Raw genomic sequence first — 26,210 nt, 5'->3', positions numbered from 1 at the left:
CATGGCCTGAGCCGAAGGCAGAGGCTTAAACCCATTGAGCCATTCAGGCGCCCCTGATCCTTCACTTTTGTCAACCCTAGTCCACCAACCTATTTACTTTGTTTTGGTTGCCCAGTGCTGAGAAAACCCTCACTAAAAGTAGCCCGTATCTTCCGATACCCTTCATCCTCCATATCAAGATTGGGCAGGGCAGCCCCAGACTCAGGTGATCCACAGCATGGCCTCACAGCCACGCCTGGCCATGGCTGGGGTATAGGCACACATGCTTAGCAGGCACATGCTACTGGAGCACTTGTCAGGACCACCATGCTTGAGTACACAGGACCTGACCCAAATATGGAAAAAGGCTAGTGTGGAGCTACAATGTTCCCAATCAAAGATTTTGGTGAAACTCATTAAAATATGTGAGTATGTATTCTGTTTTGTAAAATGTGTTTAAAAATTATGAAACATAAGTAATCAAAATGAAACAAAAATGTGGCATGTGCTGACTCTCAAAGCCCACCACCTAAGCCCCACATGTGACCCAGTCTCGGAGCAAGACAGAACCCAGGTGGAGGCTAAGTACACTCACCACAACAGTCACAGCTTTCCGGTGCCCGACAAAGTCCATGTTGGTCTTCCAGCCCTCTCGTTCAATGATCTGGGCAGTGGGGCCAGAATTGTTCATGGCGTGGGCAGACACCAGGTAGTGCCCATCAGGTGACCAGCTGAGCCGCAACACATGGGTTGTCCCTCCACACTGAAAGAAACATGTGCACTTGGAAGGAGCTCAAGACCAACTGTGTGACCAAAACTCTGTCCTCAAGAATAGAGTTGAATTCTGATTTATAAATGTATGATGGCAGAGCATGTACACCAGCTTTTGGCTATGCTAACAGCTCTAACGCTCCAGTCCCTCCAGGTGTTTGACAAAAAAGGCTGTTAGGTGAGACTGGGAGCTGCAGCACCCTATACTCCCCTATGGGAGCTGAGCACAACATAGTGGCATCTAGACGATCAGTAGCCATCTCTTCTGTCAATTCTGTTTGGGCCAAATCTGTCTGGCCACTGACCTCTTTCTTCTGCCTAGCATGTTAACCTTACCACATGAGATCTGCTGAGCATTCACTTCAGTGGAGAAAGAGCTCTGTGGACCTTCAGGACCCTGTCTCTGTGATGCATTCAGTGACCATGAGCCGCTACATGCTTTCTCCAGCCTGCCTCAGCTGAAGACTGGTGGTGCTACTAACTAGCAAATGAGAAGAGCTTTGTAAAGCCCATATAAACCATTAAATCCATAGCAGAAAGATACTGTTCCCATGATCTGGACTAGGCCTGAAGCAAGGCATCCCTCCACATTATTATTCCTGCAAAGTGAGATGAAATGGGCCAGAAAACAGCCCTCTAAAGCTCAAGGTCAGTCCAGGGCAGCCTGATTGACTTAGGAATTATGATTTTGGCCTCACAACCCTAGAGGAGGGTGGGATGATGCATGGCCTTGAGTGCAGTAACACAGCTGCCTCAAGCCCATGCAGGCCCACCTGAGGCTAAGGAGTCCCACCAGCTCCCAACTGGGATTCCAAACATTCCTGTCTATCTCCATAGCTGCCCCAGGAACCCTGCTAGTGGGATACTGCTGTCTGGTTGCCGGATCCCTGAGGAGGAGCTCCAGAAGGCATTAGGCCCACATCCTCTGTACATGGAGGGCACGTACTCCTAAGGAGGGTAGGACTAAGCAGGGTGAATACCAGTGCTCATGTGGTACTGTTGGTTTGGGGAAAACTGCATTCATGATTTCCACTTTCCTTCTGTAGCCAGCCTTGACTTATGGGCAAATGTCTAGACCTCCTGCAAAACTTTGCTCATAGCCCTTCCTCTGATGCAATCAGTACTCCTTGGCTGTTTCCGTGCATTCTGGACAACTCCATCAACATACTCACAATGAATGTGAAAGTCTATCTTTCCCACCAGGTTCTAAGCTTCAAGGGAGAGACTCTATCTCAGTCCACTTTCATTTCCTTTATCCAGTACTACCCTTCTTACAGCAGGCACTTAAGAAATATCTAACAAATAAGGGAGACCCTGAACTCTGATTCCACATGAAACAAGAACTCAAATAAAAGGTAGGAAAATACTACCCAAGTCACTGCAGTCTGACATCCAGACATTCTGCATGAGGCACTGCTTCACTACCCGAGAGAGAAGTGGGCTGGCCTGCAGAGTACAAGTCAGTGAGTAAAGCCACAGCACAGTCAGGAAGAAATAAAAGAGAAGGCCTCCTCTACCTGTGTTGCACAATGCTATGGAGGCATCACTAAAGTTCTCTTCAGCTTTTTCTCACTTCAAAGTTGGACATTTCATACTGTCTGAGAAGTGAAAGATTTTCATCATCTGACTCTTTGGGCCAAGTGCCCACCCCAGAGAACTTTGTTGGTTCAATCACAATGTATGGACCCCAGCCAGCTTCTCGTCTGTGCATGGAGGCCAGGGAGGCTGCTAGACCAAACTCCCCAAGATGTCTTCTTACCTCATCAAAAGGCTTGGTGATGCTGGTCTCCAACTGCCAGTCCAGCGTTCTCCACACCTTTAGGCTACGGTCATCAGCTTGAGAGGCAATGTATTTACCAACAGGGTCCCAAGTCAACCCCTTTACCAAGCCAGAATGGCCTCTCAGCGTAGCTAGAATTTCTGTGGAGGTAAAGAGGAGATTGGGAAAGCATTAGCTAAGGGAAAATGATGAGTCTATATAGAAACATGAGCTGCAATCCATGGGCTACGGAATGGCTAGCCAAGAGAAGGGATCTCAGGAGTCCACCTTGGCCAGCTCCCATCCCTGGGCACAAGCAAAGAGCCCCCTAATCTGATCCCTATCAAGCCAAAAGCAACCTGAAAGAAGGACTACACCCAGGAGCAGGCATTATGATTTCCCTTTAGCCACAGTTAATACTGAGCCTGCATAAGCCCCCTAAAGGGCAGGCAAGCAGGGATCCAGGTTTGGCCAGAGTCAAATTCTGCCCCTTTGACTTGTCTGTGGTTGGCAGCTCTACCAGTGGTTTCTCCATCTGGAGGCCATGCCCACCTGTGCTTTAACATCAATATTTGTGATTTGAACCTTCCTGGCAGCTAAAAGCAGGCCTAACAGCTCAGGGGATGGAGTACTGTGGTGAAAGTTCTTTGTAAGTCATTACAAAGGACAAAGGGGTATGAGATAGCATGTCCTAGAGATCTGTAATCTAAATGCCACCCCAACTCTCAATCTGGCCCTCTGTGACCACAATGAAAATGCCCCTCCCCCATCCCGCCCACATCTTGGTGGCTTATAGAGAAAATGACTTGGGTCAAGTTCATGGAGGATGCTTTTTAGCCCACAAACAAAACATATTCTAGATACCAAAGAGGAATAAAAGTATCTTACTACTTATCAACTACAGTGATATGCTAGGTTATGCCATCTGTTTTGACTTTACACACATTAATAAGAAATACCAATCTTTTGCAAAACTGGATTTGTCAGCCTATCTCTGTTTAAGAGCTTCAGAGAGGAGATGGCAACTGAGTGGAGGCCAGAGCCCAGTGGGGTGGAGAGGGTAGGGAGGCATGCCCTCAAGAGCATGTGTGTAGTGGGGAATGCCAGGTACCGAGCACATGCAACGCCACCCTATCACCCTCGTGATCTGTGGCACATCCACGCTAGCCCTCAGTTACTATTTTTCTTTAACATAAACCTCTTTTAAAACCTTAAACAAATGTCACTGATGAAGAGAAAAAGAACTGAGTTGCTGACGAGATGCATCAATCCCCATTCACTGCGACATACTTGTCACTGCCAGCCTTAGGAGACAGAGAGCCCACCCTGCTCCAGATGATCAGCCCATTTATGCTGCCACCCAGTCAGAGGTCCAGACCTGGGAACTTCACAGCATTCCAGATGACGACAGTGTTATCCACGCTGCATGAGGCCAGCCACGCGTCATGGGGAGACCATGCTACATCCATCACATCTGGAAGACAGAGGGCTGGCGGTGAGCCTCTTATGTGGTGTGCAGACTCAGTGAGGGGGGCACTCGGCAACACCTGTCTGCCAGGTTGGCCGGCAGCCCCTAGCCTCTCATGTTTGAGGAAACTTGACTTGCAATCATCATAACTAAACTCCTTCTTAAAAACCAGTCTGTAAAACTTCCCCACTAAGGTTTATGAACTGGTCATGACATTTGAGGCATCTGAGTGACCTCCCTCACCCCTCACAAAGGAGATAACTGAGGACATGGCTGACAACTTGAGGCCACGTATAAGAATTCTGGCTCTGACACCTGCTGGGACTGTGGCCTCAGGCTCGCTAAGCTTGCTTCTCTGATCCCAACTGGGCCTTTCTGAGAGCCCTTTGAGCTCTACAGGCACCGCACCTGGCATAATGGCTAGCACAGAGCCAGAGTACAATAGCTGCCCAATAAGTGGGAGGCCATCTTCAGGCCCTTCTCCTCACAAACTGGATCTCATCTCCAAGACCCCACCAGAATATCCCTTCCCTAGAGAACCCCTAAACACAATCACTCATGTTAATTCTTTGTGACTGTTTTCCTATCCATAAAATGCAGATTTAAAAAACAAAAAAAAAAAACCACAACCCTATGCTCAGAGGGTTATTATGAGGATTAAATGTGGGAAATTGCTGTAGCACGGTGCCAGGCACACACCAAGGCATCGATAAAGGTCAGCTGTGACGGTGACGATGACCGGGCCCATCTCGCCGTGCAGGTATGATTTTTCTAACCTCTGTGCCTGGTGCAGTGCTAGGTGTACAGAAGAATGGCTGGTGAGGTGAAGAAACAGAAACACAGCAGCAAGTTAATAGCTATCTAGTCCTCTCCTCATAGGATTTTTAAAAAGGTGTAAGCAAAATACTCAAAACTTCTATTTTTTTTTTCTATTTTTTACAGTCTTCAGGGACAGCTTTACGAATTTTTTCCACAAGGTACTGCAATTTGTATTTCACACTGCATATGCATTAGTGTACTGCATTTAGTATCCTCACAGCCTATGTGATCCTAAGGGCTCCTCTTGTTTAGTTCTACATTCCATGTCTTTGAGAGTATTCACTATCATAAACAGACCTGATTCAACTACTGACTATCAACTAATGAACTATTAACTGAGTCCCAGGTTTCATGCTAATGAGCACATGGGTGTACGCCATTCTCCACACTCTGGTTTATTTCTTGTGCCTGCCAGCCCAAAGTGGACTCTAGGCAGAATGCCTGAAGACTTTCCTAAGTCTGGACTCTCTTAACCCTGTAGACGGCTTTTCAGAAACCTCTATGACTTTACACTTTTATAAGCAGAAATGTCCATTTCAAAATCCTCTTATTATCTTGAGGATTACGATTTTCCCTTCTAACTTATTAAGCAAATTTTTAATAAAAGTATAAAGTTAAAAAACTTTACTAATAAAAGTGAAGATTTTTTCTATCTGTCTAGAGTTGTCTTCTTGGGCTACTTTGCGCCCATCTTCTGTCTGTTGGGAGGCCTTTTATGCAGCAGGTCTAACAAACACCAATGCAATGCCTACAAAAATGAAGAATAAAAACCTCCTCTAAGAGCTTAGAGGCCAAGAGGGCAGACATGTAAACATCAGAATTTCACCGTGGTACCTAAGTCCTAGAGCCGAGAAGTGGTCAGCTGGGAGGGAATTCCGGAAGGGAGATGTGATTTGCCTAGCAATTTCCATGGACTATTGATAATACAGGCATTAGCTGCAAATTCTAACAGTTTATCTTCCTATACTGTAAGAGATTGATATAGTAAAGTCTGATTCTCCTTTGTGATGTCTTTTATTGCCTATTAACCTTAAAAAACATTCCCTCTGGTAGCGGTCTGATGACTATTCAGTTCTGTTTTCTTCTGCTTTAACTATTTAGAATGTTTCTCTCTTTAACATATGGAATTTATTTCAGTACATGCTGTATTTAGGGAGGCTCTACTTTACTCTTTCCTCATCTACAAACCATATAATGGTTATTCTATCACAAGTGGGGAACAATTCTTTCTTCCCATAACTGATAATTGGTGCCTCCTTCACAATAATACACCAAGGTCCTAGGTACATGTAGTCTACTTCAATGTTGTTAGTTTTGCCCCCAAACTCATGACATTTTAATCATTGCAGCTTTGAATGATTTCTTCTGTAACCTTCCTTACTCTTCCAAGTGCCCTTTGGAGTCACTGGTGAGTTACATAATAAAGCCACTTATGGACAAATTTTCCACTAATTTTCTCCCTTAACCCCAGTTTTGGAGCTTCTGTCTTCAGACCATACCATTCCCACTCTTTCTCTTTGCACATCTACATACATCTGAGACTCTCCTGCATTTGAAGTGTTTTCTGGTCACTGTCATTCCGGATACTCTCATCATCATTCTTGGTGATTCTAGGAGGATGATCTGTTTAATACCCAAAGCTCCTGGATCCTTAAACTCTGCTTCCTCCTTCAGTAACCTTGGCTTCTGCTACCTCAGGCATTCATTCCCAGTCATGCCCAGAGATTCTCCCAAACAACACACTGTAATTCCTCCTTGGTTTGAATGCCAACCCTCCCATACTCCTACCATCAACTGGTGCTTCTGGCTCCCTCTCAACTCCAACAGAGTTTCCAGGTGCTATGGGCCTTCTGCTATCTCCCTATTTGGCTTAGAGTCTACCATACCCTCCACTCTTCTGTGTTTTCACAGGTGCCCAAAACCCAGCCTGGTTCAGTCTAGCTCTGTCCTCCCTTGGGTCTTTCTTGAGGACCCTCTATGAGGCTTCCACTGAATTGCACCAGCCTGAACAGCACTAGCCAAGGCCATGGGTGGTCTCCATGTCATCAAGTCCAATGGTCAGTATCCTCAGTTCTCACCTGACCTCAAGACAACATTGGATGCACTGCTGGATTGCTTCTCCTTCAAACGCTCTCTCTATCTTAATTGGCCTCCTCTCCACCTCAGCCACTTTTCACTGACTGGTTCCTTATCACCTCCAAATCACCCCATCACCCCAGCCTCCACCCTTGGCCTCCAGTCCCACATATACTTGTCCCCTATACTCAACTCTCACATATCAAAATGCCTATGCAGCAGGGCTAATTACATCCCTGCTAGGCAATGCAAACTGAACATGCCCCAAAGCCAATTCTTAAACATTTCCCTCAGCAAATATTCTGTCCCACCTACACACCTGCCATCAGGTAATGGCAACTGCATTCCTGACACCCTCCAGACCACAGTCTGGTAAACTGTCCTGATTTCCTTTGCTTATCTCACACCCCATATCCCATCCACCAGGAACTCTCCATCTGACCATCGCTCCTCCTGACCTCCACTGCTAATGACCCAGGTCCACTGAGATTATGCCAGCAGCCTCCTCAGTGATCTCTCCAGTGCTGCCTGTAGTCCATGCAGCTGCCACAGGCCTCCTCACTCCTCTATTCAAAATCCTACTGAGTTTTCCCATTTCACTCAGAGAAGAGCCCCTCACAGTGGCCATGTCCTAGCTATTCCTTTAGCCTGGAAGGCTCTTTGGATGTGTACTCAGTGGTCCCCTCACCTCCACCTGGTCTCCTGCTGGATGTCACCTTCTCAGTGAGGCCTCCTGGAAAACCCATCTCATTTTGCTTCTCGGCACTTATCTTCTAGTTGCTGATGTGACTAGTTGTCTGTCTCTCTTATAAGAATGTAAACTTCCTGAGGGTAGAACAGCACCCAGAACACGGCAGATGCTTAATAAATATTTGTTAAATAAATTTGGGAAAAAAATACTGTCTTTTTTTTTTTTTTTGATCTTTCCACTTATGTTTGTTTATTTATTTTTAAGATTTTATTTATTTATCAGAGAGAGAGAGGGAGAGAGCGAGCACAGGCAGACAGAATGGCAGGCAAAGGCAGAGGCAGAGGGAGAAGCAGGCTCCCTGCCAAGCAAGGAGCCCGATGTGGGACTCGATCCCAGGACGTTGGGATCATGACCTGAGCCGAAGGCAGCTGCTCAACCAACTGAGCCACCCAGGCGTCCCGATGATCTTTCCACTTATGAAGTGGCCATTTTAGCTCTCTCAAAAAAGGTTTGTGTTGTAAGATTTACAGATCTCACACATTTCTTGGTAAAAGTATTCCTGAATATTTACAATTTTTCTTCCTGTTGTTTAAGAGTTCTCTTTGTATCACTGGATATTCTAATCGGCTATTACTAGCGAAAGGTAAATAATTTAAAGTTTTCTTACATGAGACCAACTCAATGACTCATTATTAGCTCAAGGTAATTTCAATGCTTTTTAAGCTCTAAGAGCTGCGTGCTACAATATTTGTCATTGGTTTGAAAAAGACATTTCATGTTAAGGAAATAGCTTCCTATGGCTATTTAAAACATATTTTTATTACAAATTTATGCTAAATTATCTAATATCCCTTTCAGAAAACCTCCTTAGATGACTGTTTTTGTTTTTGTTTCTTAAAGTAGGCTCCATGTTCAACTTGGGGCTTGAACTCAGGACCCTGAGACTGAGTCATATGCTCTACCAACTGAGCCAACCAGGCGCTCCAAGAGTCTTTTCTCATTTAACCTCCCAGTATGTTGTTATAGTGATACACAAAATTCTTCCATTATAAATCATATTTCGTCAAAATGAATTAGTGTTTTCAAAAGTTATCAAATTCACAAGCATTATGTTTCTAATTTTTCTTTTTTTCATATTCGTCTAAGCTTTTGTTTTACTATATTTTTTTTTTTTTAGGTTTTTGGAACCCAGGGTGACAGCTTCCTTTGAATAAATATTTCCAGGGGTGCCTGAGTGGCTTGGTTGTTAGGGGTCTGCCTTCAACTCAGGTCGTGATCTCAGGGTCCTGGGATCGAGTCCTGCATCAGGCTTCCTGTATCAGGGAGCCTGTATTTCCCTCTGCTTCCCACTTCTCCTACTTGTGCTTTCTCTCTCTCCCCCCAACAAATAAATAAAATCTTAAGAAGAATGAAGTACCTAAAAAAATTCTTAAAAAAAAAAAAAAAAAGAATAAATATTTCTACAACCCAGAATAATTTTTCTTAAAAACTTGAAAAAAAAAAAAAAAACCCCGCATCAACAAATCAAAAAATAAATTAGGATCAGGAAGCATTTATGAGGACTCCAATTTTTTCAGTGGTTACTACTTTAAGTTTTCCTAAATTTGTATTTTCTAGAAAATTTTACTTCCCTAGCCCCATTACCTCTAATTTCTTCTAGGTTTTTTTCTTCCTAACCTCACTCCCCAATTAAATATGCCAACGTATATGTTTTTCACACACTGCTTTCAAAGACCCAGTGATTTCTATTTATTTATTTATTTTTGCATTTTCACTGATTTTTCTTCTTTAAGAGTTCTGCCCATAACTGCTATCAGGACCACTGAACAAGAAATGGATGTCCCTGCTGAAAGTGGGCAACCCTACTTCCTGATAAAGGAGAACCCTGGGATGGTGGGTATGGAGAGAAGTTGAAGTTATGGTTCAGCCCAAGTCTCAGGGTAGGGAACCCAACAAAGGCCTCACTGAGGCCCCATCCCACACTTGAACACCTGCATGGACACTTTCTCCAAGTTCCAGAGGAGTCCACTTAGACTCTGCTTTGAGTAACTGTGAGTAAGCAAGGTTAAGTTACACATTTTTATGGTAATCAACAAGCATACAATACTACTCTGCCAGCTTTCAAAAATGTGGACTTAATCTATGGTCACTAAGAGGTGGGTCTGTTCACCTTTAAAGTGTGTGTAGAGTATTTGCAGAGCATATACTGTCAGTGGATTACAGTTGATGCCTTCCAAACCACTCACTCTTGCCCCATCTTCTCCCAGAGCTCCAGGCTCAATTCCAAATCTTGTGACATTCTTCCCTGCCCCCACTCCCCAGACTCAGCACATCTCACACTGAATTGGTGTCCATCCTCATAAGCCCACTATCCATACAGTGTGAGAGAGGACAACACCGGCTATGCAGGCACCAGCTAGGAATCTCCTTCATCCCTCCCCTGCTTTGTCCTAAGAATTTCCCAAGTCAGTCTCCCCCTCCATCCCAATTATCCCAGGCCTGGTTCAGGCCCTTACAGTTTTCATCTGAACCACTGAAACAAGCTCCTTTTCTACACACCTATCAGAATGATCTCCCTCTCACACCTCAAATCTTTTAAAGGCTCCCTATCTCTTCCACAATAAAGGCCACCTTCATTAACAGGGAACACAAACCTTCTATAACCTGGCCCCTGACACTTAGCCAGCTCCACTCTGTACTGCTCCTTACTTTGTATGTAAAGATCTAGCTGTGGTGAAATGCTGCTGACCCACCATGTGCACCAGGCCTTTCTGGCTTCTGCTCTCCCTGTCTGGGAAATGCTTCAGGCCATTCTTGGGCTAGACCACAGGCTTTCCAAGGTATAGTCACTCTAGCATCCTGGCATCTGAATGTACAGCACATGGCTTTTAACTACTCTTGAATGACATTCCTCTTCTTCAGTTCAAATTTGTAAAATGTGTCCCTTTCCATTTCAAGTCCATTAAACACTTTTCAAATATACTCAAGGTCAGGTAAAAAACTTTTCATCGGGCCCCTTTTCATGTGTGCTGGTTTCTGTGGAATAAATAAAGTGTGCTTACAGACTTAGTGATCCATTGATGAAGGTAGTGATTCAGTTCACCAGGATAAACGGCAGAACGTGGGGAGTTCTACATTGAAGATATAAACATATACCCAATGAGGGCAGGAGTGGGGACACTGAATGCAGCTGGAGGCAGGCAGTGGGGACAGTGACTGCACAGACCTTGAGGGACAGGCAGGGTGTGACCGATGGTGATGGGGAGGGATGGCCCAGATGCAAGGCTGCTATAAGGACCGAAACAGTCCACCAGGCCATGGAGGTGCTGCTGCTGACTGCAGACAGCTGCCAGGGCTGCCCATCCCAAAAGGCAGCCCCACTCACCGCCTGAGTGACTCCGGAGGATAGAGACACATCGCCACTGCTCCACATTGGCAAGCTTACCACTGGAGCCGAACACGGTGCTGGGGCCGATGTACCTGTGTGAAAGAGGAGTCAGAAAGGCACTCCAAGCATACTCGAGGCACGGCACAGAGATGTCACTGCAGCATGGCTTATCATGGCAGACAGAACAAAGCAAACCAGACAATGGCTAGAAAGCATCAAATTGTTGAACAAAAGGGACTGATTAGGTAAGTTATTTTCCATGCACTTAATGAAATACTACATAGCCATCACAAATCTTGTGGTAAGAGACTATCCACTGTATGGGGAAATGTTCACCAAATATAATTAAATGAAAGAAGCAGGCCACAGGACATCCTATACAATATGAAGATATCACTATGTAAAGAAAAAAAATACATGTAATATCGATATCATCTATGCATGGAAAATGGATCAGAAAGACACACATGAAAAATACCAAAATATTAATCATGGCTTTTTTGGATGGTGATTTTCACATACTTTTTCAGATTCCCAAATTATCTACTAAATTCATTATTTACATTGACTAAAGCAGCAAAGCCAACAGTCTTTAAAGCTCTCTTGCAAAGCAGTCAAAGCCCGGGTACTAACTGCTTGCCATGCAAGCAGTCAGGTAGGTTCCCATGGAGGTGGTGCTGATACCACTGATGCACAGAGCCTCTGTTAACACACTCTGCTCCCACAGAACTCTTTACCAACTCACAGAAGGAGCTCACTAAGTGGGCCAAAGGAGATAGCACGCCTCTGCTCTTATGGCCACGGCCAAAGGGCCACTCTGGCTAAGCAGTGGGGTAGGGTCTGGTTCCCTAGTCTGACTAGCTCCCAGAGTCACCTGGGGAGCTGGTTATGGAACAGAGTCCCAGGACGCACCCCGAGACACTCTGCCTAGGTTTAAAGAAAAAGTTTTCTATGTGATGGTTAGTTCATTATGGGTACAGAGCAGGCACTTTCAAAGGGGGCTCCTTAGAGTCCCAGGGTGGGGCTGATAGAGAATGAGGTGAGTGGCAAAATGGGCAGGCTCCAGCTACCACCCCTCCATTCCATCAGAGCACTTTGACTTTAACCTATTCTGTATGTTGGGAAATTTCATTTGAAGAGCAAAACAAAGTTACCAATGTCAGCAATGGAAAGGATTAAATATTCCTTTTCAGGTGGAAATGCTGCAGGCCTGGGAGGGGGCGACTGAATAGGTCTCCAGGCAGGTGGGTGGCTTCTCAAAGCCCTAGTCAGGCCCCAGCGGCTCCAGGCCTATGTGTGCTTCCTGCTACTCAGGAAGTTTGGAGCTCTAGGGACTTCAGTGCCAGAATGGGGAAAGGTGACTGTGATTAAGACCAGCAAAGAAGCTTCTAAAAATAAAATGTGAAGAAAGGAAAATGATGCTTACGTAGCCCGCTTCCACACCATAATCAGTTTGTCATCTCCCCCAGAAGCTAAATACATCCCACTGTTTGACCACCGCACACAGTTCACACATGCTGGGAAGAAAAAAAAATAGGGTGATGAAAATCCAATAGTCATGCCCAATTTGCTTTATGCAGAGTCTGGCAAGATGCAAAGGGTTTATAAAACCTATTCTCTCTCAACTATTCAAGGCATCCACTGTGGGTGAGTCCCAGAAGAACAATCCAGATTAAATACTATCCTACTTGTACTGTAATAACAAATGATCAGAACAGAGTTTGGCGAGGGGAAGCCTACATAACCTGAGAAGTGTTAGTGCTGGATGAAACAATCAACAGGAGGTGGATTTCCACGAAAACTTGAAACTAAATCTCTATTTCAAAAGGGCTATCTCATGATGAGATGTGTTCCTGAGCAGGGAGAATTCCTGAAATGAGGGCATGTACTAAAAAGGCTGAGATGCCCTTCACAAAACTTTCAGGGGAGCAGCTTGTTAGAGCATAAAACTCTGACTTCATCCCATCTGTGGCCTTTTTAAATTTGGATTTTCCAAACTTGTCAGCACTGCAGGTTGACTGGTTCTGCACTTATAAATTAAGACCAGGAGAAATGCCTCCTAGGCCCCTGATGGGTGAGAGCGTCTGGGAGCACTCACAGCTCGGCCTTTGGGAACCCTGCAATACAAGGAACACTATCCAAGTTGTAGCCCACACATGGCCTGCGAATGACTTATGCTCCAAGTCAGAGGGCACTGAGGCACGATGGGAGAGCAAGAACACAAAGAGCTAAGGAAGGGGACATAGCTGTTAATGGAGCATCTCAGGGAAGGCAGCTAGGTTGGAAATCAGAGCCAGATACAGTCACCCTGATGCTCAGAAGCAGGAAACTACGGCACTAAATATAGGAAAGGAAACCACAACACTGTCCAACCATCAAAAGGATCCTGGCAGAGGGTCTCAGAGTGACATTGTGGCAATCTGAGACATTTGGTGAGTTGTCTTTAAGATACCCTTCCCCAGAACCCTACTGCTTCCAAGTCGCTGGCCCCAAAGCCCCATGGAATCAGGCAGTAACGACTCATGAGCAGGAAATCACCAGAGGTACCTGCAGACTGTCCAAAGATGGTTCTGTGGGCGGGCCGAGTCTTCTGCCGAATAACTCACCCAGGTGTGCAGCCAACATCTGTGCCTTCAGACAGCAGGCCGAGGGGAGTTACCGCCGCACGGGGCCTTATCTTTCTAATTACAAACACATGTGCTAACCTTGGGCACTCTGCCAACACGCAAAGCCTGCAAAGGGCCACTCTGTAATACCTAAGTGATTGTCCATCTGGCAAAGCATCTTGGGAATATTTTCATCCTTCTCGTCATCCTCCTGGAGGACTGGAGACATATTCCAGATCACAACCTTCCCAGAATCCTGTCCTGGAATGAAGGAGCAGAAAAAATTCAATGTGCAAGAAGTAGAAATTTGATATTAACTCTGAGACACAGTCTTCACTTAGCTTTCATAAATCATAACGGACAAGATTGGAGGAGACTAAATTTGCATCATTAATTTAAGTTACAGAAAAGAAATGAAGAAAGATTAAGTGCTGAAGGGGGTCAAAAAGCATATGGATTTAGTAGTAGCGGGAAGCCAACCTGACTTTGAAAAGAACTCTGGACTAGAAATTAGGAGGGGACTGAGCTCTACTCTGTCCTCTACAACAGATCCCTCAGGAGCCCCTAGAAGGTCCTCATCCCTGCCCACGAACCAGACTTCTCATCTGTAAGCTGAAGAGCTGGAAAAACTGATGTCCCAGGACCCTTTCAGGTTTGTGCATGGGAACCCTAGCAACCAAGGGCAACAGCACATTCCTGCCAGTACTCTGACCCCTTTTCAGGTGCTGCCTGGAGTCAAGGGCCGCTCCTAGAGCTGACTGGATGCTTTGAGACCCACGTCTGAATGAAATGTGCCCTGTATACAGGAAAAAGCCTCATTATCTTCTTATCTGCCCTTTGCTGTCACCTATAGATGGGAGAGCAACCAAAAGAGGGCATTTATGGATCCTGGATCATAAGGTGATATAAAACCCAGCTAAAAAATTTATCTATGGGGGTGCCTGGGTGGTTCAGTGGGTTAAAGCCTCTGCCTTTGGCTCAGTTCATGATCCCAGGGTCCTGGGATTGAGCCCCGCATCGGGCTCTCTGCTCGGCAGGGAGCCTGCTTCCTTTCCTCTCTCTCTGCCTGCCTTTCTGCCTACTTGTGATCTCTGTTTGTCAAATAAATACAACAGAAATCTTTAAAAAAAATTAAAAAAAAATCTATGCATTTTGGCAATGATCTTTTCTTTTCTTTTGCAATGATTTTTCTTTCTAAGCTTTTCACCTACTGATAACTGATGAAAGTCTGGCCCCTCATTTAACTACTACAGAGGAAGAAACACCAGTAAATGCCTACAAATGGACATGTCAGAATTGTCATAAGGCATACCCGAAACTGCCTATTGGCCAGTATATAAAAATATTTCCTAAACAGCTCTTCTTGATACTACATACTGAGAAGGGTAGGAAGGTATGTCTCTTCCTATGGATGAGGAAAAAAACCCTGTCCCCCAGCTTAATGCAGTAGTCATAGATGACATCAGTGGGTACCTTCCAGGTACAGTCCGTAATGTGCTGGAAGGAGATCAAGAGTCCCCTGCATACCCTTGCAGCAGGAAGCTCATAGACAACCCACCCTGTAGCACCTGGCCCAAGGGCCTAGAACTCACAGAAGCACTCTTCAGGTGCTGTCTAGGAAGGCCTTGGCCAGAGGAAGACACTGCTCTACAGTGAAGCTGTCAGGGGCTAAGATCTGTGGGAATGCCACCTTGTTCCACCATATATACATCTTGGTGTCCTGGCCTGAAAAATGACTGTCTTTCCAAGCAGCACTGTTACTGTGACACTGTAACACCGATGAAGCATGCTAATAATACTGTGGGCTGTATTTTCAAATGGCGCAGGCGTTTTTACTTGCCCACAGCATACTTCTTCTCTAACTTAGCTGAATTCCTCTGAGCCCAGAAAAGGCCTCATAACTACATGACTAACTCAGTAGTTTTAGTTTAACCACTTCTTTCCCTTTTTCAGATGAGAAAGTACTGCCAGAACAAAGATGAGGACCCAACCTTGGCCTCAGGGGCTGGGGATCTATCCATGGGACCACCTGCCACTTGCCACCTTCAATAAACTGGGATTTGGGGATTCAAAATGATTTGAATATTAACCCAATAAACAGGAATTAGAAAGATACACCCACTACTGAAATATTTATATGGAGCAAGCACACTAGAGCAAAAAATAAGGGTTTTGAGATAACAGATTATAATTGTACATTTTAAATGGAGTCCTATCTATATCAAAAAAAAGAAAGTATTCTATCTTCAGCTCAGTGGGCAACCAGGAGAAGCAGAGCAAGATGTCAGGACCGTGCGTGCTCCTTCTGTTACTCTGTGAACGTACCTTGTCCTCCAGTTGCGAACTTGGTCCCGTCAGGGTGAATATCAACTGAAAAAATTGGCTTTCCTGGGAACAAAGGGAAAAAAAACACACACAACATCTATCTTGGCTTGTATTCACTGGACAACAGCAGCAAAGTCAAAATTTTTGAAACAGTGGTTATTTGAGTAATATCTCTAATCGCTGCTCCTAGGAAAAAATAATAGGCTGCCGATAAATTCCTTCTAAGAGTGGAATGATCTAACAGTTTTAGTTAAAGTAGAAACTGCTGGAAGACTCTCCAAGTGACATTAAATAGCTGAGTCTCAAAGGGGAACAAAGCGTTCTGTCATTAGAACTGAGTCCAAAGATTGCTTGAGCATTTGCACAGAGGTCCAATAGACAGTAGCTGGCCACATTCTGGGGACACACATTTGTTAAAGCTATGATCTGTTTATGACAGCAGCTCTGACTTACAGAGCTACATCTTCAGCTACCTCTCCATCCCATGGACCTGCACTTGGCTGGCAGCCTAGACACAAGAACCCTGGCATTTCTGCCTTGCTGACAGCTGGGTAGGACCAGTAGCTGACCAAGACCACAGTTATCACTTCCCTCATCCTTGTGCTTCCAAAAGCCCTCCTATATATTTGTGTTGCATCGAAGTCTGTGGAGAGTCAGCTTTCTTGGCCTCTCCTATGGCTGAACTTCCTTCATAGGATGTGCTCTGTTCAACTGGATGCTCAGTCCCTCCAGGGGGAAGAACTGTAGCTACTATCTCCTGGAGTCCCCACAGGGTGCAGACCCACACCAAGGGCCCATGAAGTGGTGTGGCTAGCTTGGTGGACCAGACTGATAAGGCGTCATGACAGCTTGAAACCCAGCAGACTGAAGTGTTGCTGAGGCCTGGTCCCTGTGGCATTTGCCGGGCTAACCAGTCTGCTTCCATGCTAAGAGTGGCATGTCAATTGTTGTCAAGTTTATCACCATATCCTCAGCTTCTAGCAAAGGCCTGATAAGTGGTGGCTCAGTAACATTTATTCAGTGACAAATCAGATGCATGACAATAGACTGAACGTCAGCAATCACTAATACAGACAAGGTGCTGTTGCCAAGGAATCTCTTGGTTGAGGATGCTGTCTCCATTACCTAAGGAGTTGGCATGGACACCAGAAGGAGGGCTACCAGCTCTAGAATCACATGATGGCAAGTGGAGACAGGGCAGGGTGGGGCAGGAGCAGGCGAAGGCGCCTAACAGCTGAATGTCTTGCCAGGGTTACTGTCCAAATACGGAAAATCAAATACTGGTACCCAAAAAGGCAATGGCCAGTGTGGGCCCCAAGGAATAGACAGCTCACTTTATCTTCTTCCACAGAGCCAAACCCCTAACAGGCAAACCGAGCCTGGGCTTCCACAGACAAGGAGAAGTGTGCTCTCCTTCCTGTCATTACACAGTAGGGTGAAACAGCTGTGTAAGGACACTAGCAAGCAGGTGTCCCAAATGCAAGGGCCCTATTTTGTCTCAAAAAACAAGCAGAAACCCAAGCAAAGTTGGAAATTGCATCACATACTATTTCATCTCTATTACTTACTGAAATTCAAAACAACAAAGGCTACTATAGCAGGACCCTGCCATGCTGGCAGCTCTAGCCAGGTTCCCCAGACCCTCAGTCACCTCCAGGTCCACACCTAAGAGCCAGAGCTCTACAGTGACAGATCAAGTTTAGCCAAGCTGCTACTGATTGCCTTCCTGGAGCACAAACATACGGGAAATTCAGCCCTGGTCTGCCCTGAGCATTCACTCCGAGGATTCCCAAGACAAGCCCCAACACAGCTTGGCACTCTATATAGCCTGGAAGGAGCCAGAACCAGCAGTGGAGCACACTTACAAGGACCCGAGGAGAGAGAGCTATTGCTATTCTTCCACAGTCCAGATGGGCAGACCCTAATTAGCCCCATCTTCGCCTTCAAGATAAGAATACAGAAAACTATGTACAGTAGGTAAAAAGAAGGTAGGGACTGAGAATATGGGTAAGAAAGACTGGAAGTGTTAACACTGGTGTTCCTGTGCCTATGCACTCAGACTTACACTGGCACACCATGCCCTTGCTGGGTCAGGTGGTTGTCTCGTGTGTTAAGCCAGAGAGCCTGACACACTGCTGCTGAGAATGTGCCATACTTTCCCAGAGGCTGAGGACCTAGGAGGGAAGCAGTAGTAAGAAAGTGGGTTTCTTGACCATCTGGGGCACAACAAGTGCCTGACAAGGAAGCCTCAAGAAAAAAGAAAGGACAATTAGGGCTATGAGCTGTGCAGACCATGGCGTCTAGTGCTGAGAATGAGTTGGGACAGTCCCCATAGCTGCCAGCCAGCTACTCCTTCCGGGAGAGGCAGAGCCACAGGGGGGTAAGCCCTGTGGAGCTCTCCTTCCCAGTCCATGACACACTCTACTAAGTGTCTGATGTGGCCCCTCAAGCCATGCAGGCAGCACAGTCCCGGGTATTCTCTAAATCTCACACCACCCGGTGAAATGGATGGTTCTGACATCCTGATTTGACAGAGGGGGAAACCGAGGCACAAAACTTAGGGAAGTTGCCCAAGGTCATGGAGCTTGAGGGGGCACACTGGATGCTCAGCTTTAAGTATATAATGTGCTGCCCCTTCAGATGAAGCTGGGAAGGGACATGCCTGGACATGCTGGGAGGCCTTTGATGACACTGCCTGGAGGGAAAAGATTCAAAGCCCACAGGTGAAAGGTGAAGTAGGGAGTCAGAGGAAGAGTGAGAGCTGTGCACACATGTGCAACTTGTCCTGATGACCTGGACATGGCCTTGGACTTGCTATACTGAGCTTCGATCACCCCGGACACCTCAGTCCCAAGGCCTGGGGAGACTGCTGCCTGGCTAGGCTCTGGTGAAACACATCTCTCAGGACTCCTGCCTTTGCAAGCTTCCTTTTCCTTGAATTTGGATTGACTCTGTGATCTGTTTTAACTAAGAGAATGTGACTGAAGTGATGATGCTGCTCCACTTCTGAGATTAAGCCTAAAGAAGGTCCAGCAGTTCAACTTTTGCCCTCTGGAGGAAGCCAGAGCCCTATGGCATTTGTCTGGCTCCAGTGATCAGGTGGTTGCCATGTAAGAAGTCCATGTACCCTGAGGCCACTGTGCTGAGACCCCCCCCCCTCCCCGCCAAGCTGGCCAAAGAATCCAGGGTCAAAGGGTCAAAGAATCCAGACAACAGTGAGAATGAGAGCCCTGAAACAGGACCCAGGGTGAACTGTTCTGGCCCAAAACTATTCCAGCCATCCCAGCAGATACAGTGCAAAACGAAGATGAGCTGTCCCTGCTGAGCCTGGCCAGGTTTCACAATCACAAACAAATAATAAAATAGCTATTGTTTTAAGCCAGCAAGGTTAGGGGTAGTTTGTTATGCTAATTAATTCAGTTTCCTGCCTAGGGTAACTGGAGCTACATATTTGTCATTTTCACCAAAAAGGTTCTAGCTGACTCAGCTAGAGTCTTGAGAAGGCCATCCATCAGTGGGGAGCAGGCACCTGGCCACAGGAGGGCTTTTCAGTTCCGTAAGTCTGTGAGACACTGTATTATATGCCCCTCAAGAAGCACATCGAAATGACTTATATGGAAGTCAGAAACAAACCTGACTCCACAAGAGCACACAGAGCAGAGCCTAGGTAAGCAGAGAAGCATTGCTGCGCAGGAAGCCGTCACAGCCCAAGTCTTCCCCACCACACCCACTCATAGCATCGATGGGATCTTTTCTCATCCATCCACCTTTGTGGTTGTCTATGAGCCTGCTATGGGACTAAGCAGAGGAAAGGTAAAGCCAATAAAGGTTCAGCCCTGCCCTCAGGAAGCTCCCAGGGATGGGTGTCTGCACAGGTGGAAAGCTACCTAACTCACCCTGGGCTTTCTACAAAAATCACAACTGAAGTGAGTCCCAAAGTCTGAGGAAGAGTCAGCCAGAAGAGTAGGGAAGGGAATTTCAGGCAGAGGGGACATGGCATAGAATATAGAATAATTCTGAACAAGCTGCTGCAGAATGTGGGGAGAGGAGGCTTGGAGGATGGGTAGGGCCTAGCAAGACACTGCTGAGGAACACAGACCTTCCTCTACAAGGGAATGCTAAGGTCAGATTCACATTTCAGCACCACATAGCTGCGTGGAGCATGGGCTTTTGGTAAGACCAGAGGGGGCCTCAAGGCTCCAGAAGAAGGCAGAAACAAGGGCAGGGAACAGTCCTGGGTGTGAACAATGAACATGCCTCAGTAGAATTCTTAGCCATGCCACTCAACAACTATGCAGCCTTGAGTAAGTTACTGAATGCCTCCAAATACCAGTTTTCCAATCTGAATGGTGTGGAAGACACAGTCACCCTTACAAGTACCTTCTCAGAGAGATTAAGATGCTGTGCCACATTGCTTCGAAGATGCACATATTTCACATGTGAACATTTCTAAGATCACAATGTGCTTTGGTGAAAGGTGTGACTGGGATAATGTTTCCTTCTGTAGAGATGCGCCACAGAGTTGATGAAATATGGCTACTCAAAGCCACCAGCATGGTATTGACTCCCTACTTCTTTCCAGCACTAGACTCTTCAGTCTAAGGAATATAGCGGTTCACATACCCACAGTAGGAACAGACCTCTTTTTTCTAAAGGGCTCTTTGAGGCAGAGTAGAGGAAAAGGATCTATGGCCTGATTAGTTAGAGAACTTTTCCTGTGGCACAATGTTAAAGATGAATTCCTAAATGCTTCCTGCATTCCACCTTTCTTTGTACAAAAACAAAGACAAGGGTGCCTGGGTGGCTCCAGTCACGATCTCAGGGTCCTGGGATCGAGGCCTGCATCAGGATTCCTGCTCAGTGTGGAGCCTGCTTCTCCTCCCTCTGACCCTTCCTCTGCTTCTGTTGTTTCTCTGTCAAATAAATAAATAAAATCTTAATTTTTGTTTTTTAAAAACAGAGACAAAAGAAAAATTAATCCACTCCCTGGGCCCTAGAGCCACCAGGCAATTTCACATCCTCGAATGAAGTGGCATGTTTTCCCTGCACACCTACCAAAGCCCATTCTCCTTGGGGACCTGCTTTTAGGTGACCCCTCTTGGACACCTTCTTGCACCCCTCCTCAGACCACACAGAGCACCCTCCTGTCACTCTCTCCCCGGAACTGTGATAGCTGGCCATATTTCCTGCCTGGGGGTTGCTGATCTGACAACTGCAGCATGAATGCTCTCTCTGGCAGGAATAAAAATTAAGGTACAGAAGCTGAATTTTGACAGGGCGTGGTCAGACAGCATCCTCCTCCTTGGTATCTGGGTAAAAGACTCCTGGAGGAGGCCCAAATGTGGAACTTAGTCTGAACAGAGAAGACTGGCCAAAGAGAAGCAGGGAGGGCCCAAACAAGAATGGCTAGCACTCTCAGTGGCCTTCAGATCTTTGGTTTGTGCTCCTGTCTTTGAGTCTTTATGCTCTTGAAAGCTCACTGGGCAGATCCAACTGAACATCTGTGAGTACATACTGCTGGAATGGAAGCTCAGGGGAACCTGAGCCCTTTGCCCACTATACATTGTTCCTGGAAGGGCTTATCCTATACAGCCCATTAACACTCACTTTTAACAAATGTTGGTGAACTTGTAACAAAATATGAAACATGGGAAAATGTTTGAAACATTTATTAAGTGAAAAAAATTACAAAAGAATATTAAAATATAAGGTGGGTGCAAAGGACATGATCTTCTATGCAGAAAACCTTAAAGAGTCCAGAGGATAAATTTAGTAAAATTGAATGACACAAAATCAGCAAACATTAGTTGCATTTCTGTACATCAAGTGAAAAATCTAAAAAAGAAACCAAGAAAACAATTCCATTTAAAATAGAATAAAAAAATACTTAGAAATAATAAATGTAACCAAGAAGGCTAAAGACACTGAAGACTAGAAAACAGTGCTGAAAGAAATTAAAGACACAAATAAAAGGAAAAAGTCTTGTCTTCATAAACTGGAAAACTTAATACTGTTAAGATGTCAACAATATCCAAAGCTCTACAGATTTAATGCAATCCCTATCAAAACTACAGTGATTGGATGCTTGGCTGGCTCAGTCAGTACCAAGCGCGCAAATCTTGATCTCAGGGTTCTGAGTTCCAGCACTGTGTTGGGGGTAGAGTTCACTTGAAACAAAACAAAACAAAACAAAAACCAGCAATGGCATTTTCTGCAGAAATAGAAAACCCATCCTATAATTTCTTATGGAATCTCATGGGACACTGAATAGCTCAAAGAATCTTGAAAAGTAACAAAGTTGAAGTCTTACACTTCCTGATCTCAAAATTAACTACAAAACTACAGTAATCAAAACAGTGTGTACTGGCGTAAGACAGACATATAGACCAGCATAGCAGAATAGAGAGCACAGAAACATTTCTCCAAAGAAGATATACAAATGGCCAATAAGCCTGTAAAAAGATGCTCAACATCATTAGCTACCACAAAAATGCAAATCAAAACCAGAATGAGATTATGACCTTACATCTGTTAGGTTGGCTACCATTAGAGAGAGAGAGAGAGAGACAGAGAGAGAGAGAGAGAGAAACAAGTGCTGGTGAGGATGTGGAGAAAATGGAATCTTGTGCACCACTGGTGGGAGGGTAAAATGTCACAGCTGCTATCAAAAACAGTATGGGCATTCCTTAAAAAAAATGAAAAACAGAATTTCCCGTGGTCCAGCAATTCCACTTCCAGGCATATATCCAAAAGAACTGAAAGCAAGGTCTTGAAGAGATATTGTACACCCATGTTATAGCAGCATTAGTCACAACAGCCAAGAGTAGACACAATATAAGTGTCCACTGACGGATGCATGGATAAGCAAACTGTGGTATATATATAATATATACAACAGAATATCATTCAGCCTTGAAAAGGAAAGAGATTCTGATGCATTCTACAACACGGATGAACCCTGAAAATGTTGTAATTAACATAAGCTAGTCACAAATAATACATGGTGCCACTTAAATGAGGTCTGTAGAGCAAATTTATGAAGACAGAAAGTAGAGTGGTGGTTGCCAGGAGCTGGGGGTAGGGAGAATGAAGAGTTGTTGCTTAAGGTGTATATAGTTTAGTTTCACAAAATGACTAAGTTCTGAAGACTGGTTCCACAATAGTGACTTCTCAGTATGCGGATACACTCATAACACTACTGATTTATACACTTGAGAGACGGTTAAAATGGTAAATTTTGTGTATTTGTATATTTTAACATAACTTAAAAAACTTAAAAGAATGCTAACTAAAACCAAACCTAACCAATCTATCTATATATATCTATATAACTCTACTCACCTACCAACCTACCTACCTACCTATCTATAAGGTACAGAGGCGTGGAAGGGTTATAAAAGGATTAATTAGAACTGCTCAGTGTCTTGACTATGGTGGTGGATACATGAACCTATACAAGTGAAAAATTGTATAGAACTAAACACCAGGGGGGCGCCTGTGTGGCTTAGTCAGTTAAGCCACTGACTCTTGATTTTGGCTTAGGTCCCGATCTTAGGATCCTCCAATCAAGCCCTGTGTCAGGCTCCGTGCTCAGCATGAGACCACTGCTCCTTCTCCTGCTCTCCCAAATAAATAAAATCTAAAACCAACCAACCAAACAAAAAACCCAGAAACCCAAACAAACCCTAAACACGAACCCAAACACAAATGAGTATAAATACAAGTGGAGAAGTCTGAGTAAGACAGATGGATTGTTTCAATATCAATGTCAATGTAATATTATGTTGCTGTTTTATAAAATGTTACCAGTGGGAGAAACTGAGAAAAGAGTACAAAGAACCTCTTAGTATTGTTTCATTCCACTATGTGTAATCTACAACTATCTCAATAATAAATAACTACACACATATACATGGTCTAACTATGTCTCTGTATAGTAATATATAATAAAAGCAAATATCAAAACATCAGTGGCTGTCTATAAAACTGACTCCTTATGCAGGTGGTAACATGCAAATCTGCAACTAGCCATCTCTCTGGAGAGATTTGCACCTAAGCACTCTAACCAGCTCACTTCTCTACCCAGCCATGTGTAGACATTTCACCTTCAATTTCTTTACAATGTAACTCCTGATCTTCTGGCCTAAACCTGCTCCACCCATCATCTCCCCATCAGCAAAGATCACACCGGGGACAGGGGAAGCCAAGAGGCCCAACATAAAAGCCCCACTCCCCATGACTTTTCTGGCCTCATTTTCTGCCTCCTCCCCCAAACACTGGCCCCATGCCCTGCCTTCCCTCTGTTCCTAGACTGCACAGGAGTGTTTCTATCCTGTGCCTTGCACTGGTTCCTTCCCAGATACACATTCTTTTCTCACCTCCTTTTAGTCTTTGCTCAAATGTCCCCCTCTCACTGAGGCCTGCCCTAACAACCCTACCTGAAAGTACTACTTCCTCAACTTGGCACAACCAATCCTAATTCTCATCTACTTTTTTCTTAGCAATTTCTTACACACTGTATAATTTCCTTTATTGCATGTCTGTCTACCCCAACCACCAGAATGTAAACTCCAGGAGCTCAGGAATTTTTGCCTGTTTTAGTCACAGTCACCGTGGTACCTAGAGCTGTGGCTTGGCAAACAGTAGGCACTCAATAAATACTTATTATTAATGGCTGGAGAAAGACTGCAGCAGAGACCTAAAATTCAAAACACCTTCATTGTCACTAGGATCCCAATCTTTGAAAGGCAGGCTCCTCATCTCCTGAAGTGAGGACTCAGATATTTCCAAACACCTGCAAGTGGGAGGCATGGCCCTGGCCTGTCACAAAGCCATCTGCTGCTGGTATCTCTACCAATTTCAACCACAAAGACTTCTCCCGTCTCCTTAAGCAAGCCCTACCAGGATGACATCTCATAGATATAAGGTGGCTGAAAGATTCAAAACACAGCACAGGAAGGAAGCTGTAGCAATCATGCAATTATTTTGTTTTGTTTTGTTCTCTCTCTGTGTGTGTGTGTGTGTGTGTGTGTGTGTGTGTGCATGTGTGTGCTGCCACAAACTAAAGTAAAAGAAAGTCACAGGTATATCATTTATGAATCTTAATCACTTCTCTTGCAGCATTTGCCAATATGTAACCTAGAAAGTTTTGGTAACAGTCACTATTTCTTCATACTTTTTTTAAAAAAAAGATTTTATTTATTTATTTGTCAGAGGGAAAGAGAGGGAGAGAGAGAGCACAAGCAGGCAGAGTGTCAGACAGAGGCAGAGAGAGAAGCAGGCTCCCCGTTGAGCAAAGAGCCCAACGTGGGACTTGATCCCAGGACCCTGGGATCATGACCTGAGCTGAGGCAGCAGCTTAAATGACTGAGCCACCCTGGCGTCTCTTCCCCTTTACTTTTAGAGAACAGAGATATTCTTTACAAGTTATCTGCAAAATGGATTTCTCCAAACATCATCATCTCTTCTATACAGCTCCACTCGAAAATTAAGAGCAATTAAAAACATTTCTTTGCGGGCAGGGAATGTTAGTTAGCTATTTAACAATTAAGAAAATAACACTACAGTTAATAACACTGTATCCCATACTTGAAAGTTACTAAGAGAGTAAATTTTAAAAGCTTTCCTCTCAAGAAAAAAAAAACCTGTAACTATGTACAGTGACAGATGTTAATTAGACTTACTATGGTGATTATTTTGTGATACATACAAATATGCAATCATTATGCTATACACCTGAAACATTAATGCTATATATTATACCTCAATTTAAAAAAGGGGGGGTGGTGGAGAAAATAACCTACAGTCTTATTTAAGTAGAAAATACAAAGCAACATTACCCATTTGTTATATGTGCAATGCGAAGTCTGGAGGGAGGCTATACAATAAAACCACTGAATGTGCTACAGTATTAGGGATTTGGCTAAGGTCTTAAAGAACGTAGATACTTTTACATTGTAATATGTACACTAAACAAAATGTGTGTGTGTTTTTAAAAGCACCACGTTATCCATTTATTTTTTTCCAAATGGTCTCAAAGACTATATAAGGAAAGTTTTAGCATTTTCTAATTTTCCCTAAATTGAACAGGTATTCCTATAATATGAGAAATAATTTTAAGTTCCTAATCACAAAATGCTTCATTATGCATATCCACTCATACACCATTAGACAGATGTATCCTAGTATAATTATATATGGCAATGGTCTCTGTCCAAAATGTAGGTGTTTGTCCTATTCCTTAAAAATAGCTCTAGAATGGAGTTCTAGTATTTTCAAAAGGGAGAAGGTGAAGAAGCCATTTATCAAATGGGACCCTGGGGGAAGCC

General features: G+C 44.6%; 1 protein-coding gene across 9 annotated transcripts in view; it reads right to left on the bottom strand.

The window, feature by feature from the left end:
• LOC116572230 (protein HIRA) overlaps positions 1-26,210 on the bottom strand; it is an 85,172-nt gene that overhangs the window by 51,807 nt on the left and 7,155 nt on the right. For 4 of the 9 annotated variants that reach the window (XM_032311067.1, XM_032311070.1, XM_032311074.1 and 1 more), the window contains exons 2-8: positions 15,883-15,945; positions 13,708-13,818; positions 12,378-12,468; positions 10,949-11,043; positions 3,888-3,983; positions 2,510-2,670; positions 575-742 (exon numbers count right to left, since the gene is read on the bottom strand). In XM_032311067.1, coding sequence (XP_032166958.1) covers positions 575-742; positions 2,510-2,670; positions 3,888-3,983; positions 10,949-11,043; positions 12,378-12,468; positions 13,708-13,818; positions 15,883-15,945 — 785 coding nt within the window. The other 5 variants (XM_032311071.1, XM_032311069.1, XM_032311072.1 and 2 more) reach the window with 5 other exon arrangements.

The sequence above is a fragment of the Mustela erminea genome, chromosome 13, assembly GCF_009829155.1.
Source record: "Mustela erminea isolate mMusErm1 chromosome 13, mMusErm1.Pri, whole genome shotgun sequence".
In the NCBI taxonomy this organism is placed as follows: domain Eukaryota; kingdom Metazoa; phylum Chordata; class Mammalia; order Carnivora; family Mustelidae; genus Mustela; species Mustela erminea.
Note: the sequence above shows the minus strand (reverse complement) of the source record. Positions and strands in the feature narration are given on the sequence as shown.